The 6,001-nt window shown below is 45.5% G+C and overlaps 1 protein-coding gene across 1 annotated transcript in view; it reads right to left on the bottom strand.

Annotated features, from left to right (window-relative positions):
• Nucleotides 1–5,669, bottom strand: part of Cpsf6 (cleavage and polyadenylation specific factor 6) — a 33,706-nt gene extending 28,037 nt beyond the window's left edge. Inside the window, exon 1 of the mRNA XM_029542027.1 lies at nt 5,539–5,669. Within this exon, the coding sequence (XP_029397887.1) occupies nt 5,539–5,598 (60 nt within the window). The 5' untranslated portion in view covers nt 5,599–5,669. The remainder of the gene's footprint in view (nt 1–5,538) is intronic.
• Nucleotides 5,670–6,001: the final 332 nt, after the last annotated feature.

Raw genomic sequence — 6,001 nt, 5'->3', positions numbered from 1 at the left:
TTTTTTTTTTTTTTTTTGTATGAGTACACTATCGCTGTCTCAGGCACACCAGAAAAGAGCATGAGATCCCATTACAGATGGTTGTGAGCCACCATGTGATTGCCAGGAATTGAACTCAGGACCTCTGGATGAGCAGTCAGTGCTCTTAATCAGGGAGCCATCTCTCCAGTCCCCACTATAATCATTCTAATGGCAAGCAAGGCATCAAAATCCAGTAATAGTTGCACACCTAGCTTTGATGGCCCTGGTCATCCTAGCAGTGGGAGGCTAGGCAGAAGCAAGCCTGGGACACAGGCAAGCAAGACTTTGCCGAAAAAAAAAAAAGGGGGGGGGGAGCTTTCTTTCAAGATTTTGCACTACAGGATGACTGTTTCCCTCCTACAAGATACACAAAACTGTTTCCCAGTCAAAGAAGACACTTAAAGGTGTGGTGGACAGAAAAATGACCAACATCCCATTCATTTTCTTTCATTTTTTTTTAAAGATTTATTTATTATATGTAAATACACTGTAGCTGTCTTCAGACACACCAGAAGAGGGCATCAGAACTCATTACAGATGGTTGTGAGTCACCATGTGGTTGCTGATTTGAACTCAGGACCTCTAGAAGAGCAGTCAAGTGCTCTTAACCACTGAGCCACTTTTCCAGCCCCCCCATTCATTTTCTTAAGGCAGTGTTTTAATCTTTTTCATTAGCACTATTTCCTTTCCTTCATGATATTTACACAATTTCCCCCTAATCATACTGTATAATTTTTACTACTACAGATAAATTGTATATAATATATACCATTATTGAGATTATCCTTTTCCCTGATAGGCACAACACTGTTTTGGGTGTTCCTAGAATCACAGTTAATACCACTTGTGCACTATTGGTATTACCAGTAAAAGACAGCACCTATTTTTTAAAAAAAAAAACTATATAAACAAAACAAAACAAAACATTATCAGTCATTCCATTTAAAGAATAGTTATTTCATTATAAGTAAAGGGGAGCTATCCTCTGCATGACAAAATGTATTCAATACTGTGTAAGAGAAAAACCCAATAGCAAGAAACTGGTTCCAATATATCATCTCCAACCTACTCAGAATGTTTTGCAGTATTTACATAAGCTATATATCTTTTCACATACTTTAAATTATCTCAAGATTTTTTTTTTAGATTTATTTATTTATTATATGTAAGTACACTGTAACTGTATTCAGACACTCCAGAAGAGGGAGTCAGATCTTGTTATGGATGGTTATGAGCCACCATGTGGTTGCTGGGATTTGAACTCAGGACCTTTGGAAGAGTAGTCGGGTGCTCTTACCCACTGAGCCATCTCACCAGCCCCCAATCTCAAGATTTTTTTAAACTAACACAATATAAATGTTCATATTAAAAAAGTGATTACACTGTATTGGTTTAGGGGATAATGGGAAGAAGTCTGTACATATGCAGTATAGTGTGATTTCACCCAACCAGGATTTGATTCCAGTTGAATTCTAGGATACAGAAAATATCACATTATAGGTATGCTACTAACTGTATTAATTTTATAATTCCTATAAAATGTTACATTAGATCTTAACTACTATGCTATTTCTCCAGCCCCTATAGATTTATCTTTAAACTATTTTCATTAAGCATATCATAAAGTTTTACAGGATAACCAGTAGTTGCTTTATAGTGAATATACAATGACTAAAGTGAAATGATTCATTCAATAAAATGGGGACATCTAAACCTTACTTACAAACTGGCACCCCAACCCCAGCCATTGCCTCCATTTGCTTTTAGAGTTAGGTGAGCAGGTAACTAAATGAGTAATTCTTGCTATCAGTAATACACAATCTGATAGAATAAACACTAAACTACATAAACTGCTTCTGACTGACCCCCAGATAAACAAAATATATATTATTTGATTGTACAGAATATAAACTGAGCGTGCCTAAAGAACCTGGGTTTAGTTCCTAGCACCCTCATGGTAGCTCACAACCATGTATAACCAGTTCCAGAGGATCTGATGCCCTCTTCTGACTTCCATGAGTGAGCAGTAGAAATGCACAAGACACACATACATGCATGCAAACAATCCATAAACATAAAAGAAAGTGCATCTTGGGGTAGGAAGAACTGCTGCTTTCTGTGACTCTAAAGTTAGCACCAGCAATGTAGATCCAGGAGCAGTCATAACTCTCCTTCCAATGAGTGACTCTTCTCAATCTGTCCTCATCTAAAAACTTTTTAGGAACCAAGCAGACATGTGTTTCTGTTCCTTCTCATCTCTATTCTCCATTCTTAAAATTATCTAGTAAAGGAGTGGAGAGATGGCTCAGCAGTTAAGAGCTGTCTGCTCTTCCAGAGGCCCTGAGTTCAATTGCCAGCAACCACATGGTGGCTCACTACCAACTGTAATGGGATCTGATGCACTCTTTTGGTGTGTCTGAAGACAGTGTACTCACAGAAATAAGTCTTTAAAGAAAAATTACCTAGTAAAGAAAGCAAATACATTAACCTAAGTCTCATCTTACCCCCAATAAAGCTTACTCAGTCTCATACTTTCTGCAATTTATTTTGCTTTGCCAAAATGCAAAACTCCTTATAAAAGTATACCATTTTAAATAGTAAAAAGAGACTAGTGACAAGACAGAGTTTCAAAGTACAATTAAAACTGCAGCTCACATTAGACAACAAAAGATGTGTTTAGGGGCTAGAGAAATGGCTAAATGGTTAGAACACTGGCTGCTCTTCAGAGCACTCACATTTAATTCCTAACACCTATGTGGTTGATCACAAGTCTCTATAACTCTAGTTCCAGGAAATCTGACTCCCTCTTCTGGATTCCTTGAGCACCAGGCACCCACATAGTGAAGACATTCATGCAGGAAAAAGACTCATACACGTTTTGAAAAGAAGAAAGACAAAGAAAGAAAGAAAAAGTTAAAAAAAAAAAATACAAAACTAACTTTCATAAATGTTTAAAACAAAATAATTTAAAACATCTAATGATCAGGTCTGAAAAATATTTTGCTCAACTACAGTCAAATAATCACACTGGTTACTATAGCAGCTAGTAGAAATAAGGTTACCATCTATTAAGAGACCGGATTACTAGGGATGTTGTGGAGTAAAGGGCCTAGCATGTGCAAAGTGCACACCCCCAATAGTAAGGAGGGAAAAGGAGCAAGGGAGCCAGACACAGGCTGCAACCCAAGCACTGGGGGGTGGGGGTGGGGGAGCAGGTGGTGCAATCATAAATTTAAAAAAAAAGTAAACCTGGGATACACAGTAAGTTCTAGGTCAACAAAGCTACAAGACTGGGGGGGGGGGACACAAAAATAAAACCTAACAAAAAGAGAGGGAGGGGGAGAGATCAGAAGATTAAATCAATAATTTTGTTGTTGCTTTTAATTGTGGTAGGATCTCAGAAAAATAGGGTAATCAATGACAGTAACACTTACAGAAAACATAACAAATCTTAAAATAACTGGCAATCTTTTTGTGGCTACTTTTCTTGTTCGGGAATTCAGAGCAAGCAAATCAGTCAATTATCCGAAAACAGTAACAAGTAATGCCTCTGGAGGGAGGCTATAGCTCAGGGGGTTGAGTGCTTATTCAGATGTGCAAAGTCGCTTGGTGGCGAATGCCTTTAATCCCAGCACTCGGGAGGCAGAGGCAGGCAGATTTCTGAGTTCGAGGTCAGCCTGGTCTACAAAGTGAGTTCCAGGACAGCCAGAGCTATACAGAGAAATTCTGTCTCAAAAAAAAACAAAAAAACAAAAAAACAAAAAACAGATGTGCAAAGTCCTGGGTTCATTCAGTATCCAGAGGTGCAAACAAGGTATTTTGGGAAAAGTTACTTAAATCTCCCAATTAATCTACTTAAACCTACAAAGATTTTACTTGTAAAGGTATACAACCATGTGTTAGATACAATGCTAACAGTACAAGTCAATGAAAAGCTACAGTTATAAAGAGGCCTACAAAGTAGTTCCTCCTTGGGGTCAAAAGTTTAACTTCGCCAGGCGCTGGGAGGCAGAGGCAGGCGCATCTCTCTTAAGTTCGAGGCCAGCCTCGTCTACAGAACGAGTTCCAGAATAACCAGGGACAGAGAAACTCTGTCAGCAGTAATTAAAACCCTACGACAATTTGTTTTTCTTTTCTAATATTTAAGCCAAAGGCACAGTCATTCTTGAAAAAACGAAGCAGTAAGGATTTAAGAGTTTCCACTGTTCTGTTCAAGTCTTGCATCCCTAGTCATAAACAATGGAGGGAAAAACGCCTTACAAACCAAGGGCATTTTATTCAGGTTCTCATCCGAACCTTGGGATTTTTTTAATATTTAGGTTGGGTGTAAATTTGAAAACCGTGAATATACGATATGCAACTGAAAAAAAAAAATTTAGAGGAGAGTAAGAGGCTAGACGTTCCAAACCCCGGCAACCAGACCTTTCCAGGGATATGCATCATGAGACGCTAGTTCTAGGCATCCGAGGCGGGTGAGACCGGAAAACCTTACACGTCTCACTTTCTCCATCCAGCCTCGTGAAGTCGAGCCCACAGGGCAAACGCTTCGCTTTCAAACTACAGTCACGTCCACAACGAGTTGTCAGCTAACGCTACCAAGGATTCCGATTCCGGGTGGCCGGTCTTCCTTTCAGTCTCTCTGGGCTGTTAAGCTAGAGTACCACCATCTTTTTTTGTTCTGTCCAGCCACCGCGCTCCCAAGTCTTTGGCGCAAGCCATTTATTTCTCCTCCCGGATCTTTCTCTTCACAAAGGCCAAGGACTGGGCCTCGGAGGCACTGCCAGCCCTCGATGACCAAGGCGAGCCGACGCACCGACGTTTAAATGCGATCGGTGGCTCCAAAAATCAGATGACTTGTTGCGGATGGAACCAAACCTAAGCAGCCTCCCCCCCCTCCCCCAGGGAACCGGCGAGCAAGGACCCGGGCACCACGCCGAGACCCGTCGCAAAGGCGAGCGGAGAGCCCAGGGAGTGCGGGCGCGCGGGATACAAAGGGCTGTGAACGCGGCCTTCCATGAGGCGACCGTGCGCGGACAGAGACACAAAATGGAGCGGCGGGAGGAGGAATCGGAACCCGAGGCGGCAGGGCCGGGATGGAGGCGGCGGCGGGCGAGCGCGCGCCGGGGCCAGGGCTTCCCCTCGGGCCGGCCGCGGGGGAGGGGGCGCGGCGGCCCGTTCTCCCCGCCCCGCACACGCGGCCTAGCTCGGCGGGAAGCGCCCGCCGCCGAGCCAACAATGGGGCGGGAGGCCGTCCCGAGGACCCGGGCGGGCGGCTGCACGGCGACCGGGCCCCGCGCTCCAGAGCCCCGCGGCCCGCAAAACGACGCGCGAGAACCAGGGCTAAGAGGGACGTCGCGCACGGCGGCGCGGCCCGGAGGCGCCAAGGGCGCACGGTCTGCAGCGAAGCCGGCTCGCGGCCCGCGGCGGCCCCGATCAGCCGGGCGTCCGGGCCGCGGCACCGACCGCGGCGGAGGCGGCGGCGGCGGCGGAGGAGGAGGAGCCCGGACCCTCGCGTACCTGGTTGAACTCTTCGCCCACATCCGCGTAAATGTCTATGTGGTCCACACCGTCCGCCATCTTCCCTCGGCCTCGGCCGCCTCCGCCGCCGCCGCCTCCTGCAGGTCGGCCCGCCGAGGCAGCAGCAGCGGATCTGGCGCTGGGGGCGGGGCGCGCTACGTCACTTCCGAGGGGCGGAGACCAGGGCGCAGCGGCCCGCTGCTGGTGACGGGGGGGACCCCGCCGGGGGTCCGCGGCGGTTCCGAGGCGCTAACTAGTTCCTTTGTGTGCAGGATTAAGCCGCGGCTGGGGCAGGGGCGTGATTTCCTGTGCTACCCCGCCATACCGCACGCCATGGAACCCGCTTGTTTTCAGAGACTTGTCTTTTCAAACTGCTTCTGGCACTATTTATCTATCTATATATCTCTCTACACACACGAGAGAGAGAGAGAGAGAGAGAGAGAGAGAGAGAGAGAGAGAGAGA

Source organism: Mus pahari, chromosome 9 (assembly GCF_900095145.1).
Source record: "Mus pahari chromosome 9, PAHARI_EIJ_v1.1, whole genome shotgun sequence".
Lineage (NCBI taxonomy): Eukaryota > Metazoa > Chordata > Mammalia > Rodentia > Muridae > Mus > Mus pahari.
Note: the sequence above shows the minus strand (reverse complement) of the source record. Positions and strands in the feature narration are given on the sequence as shown.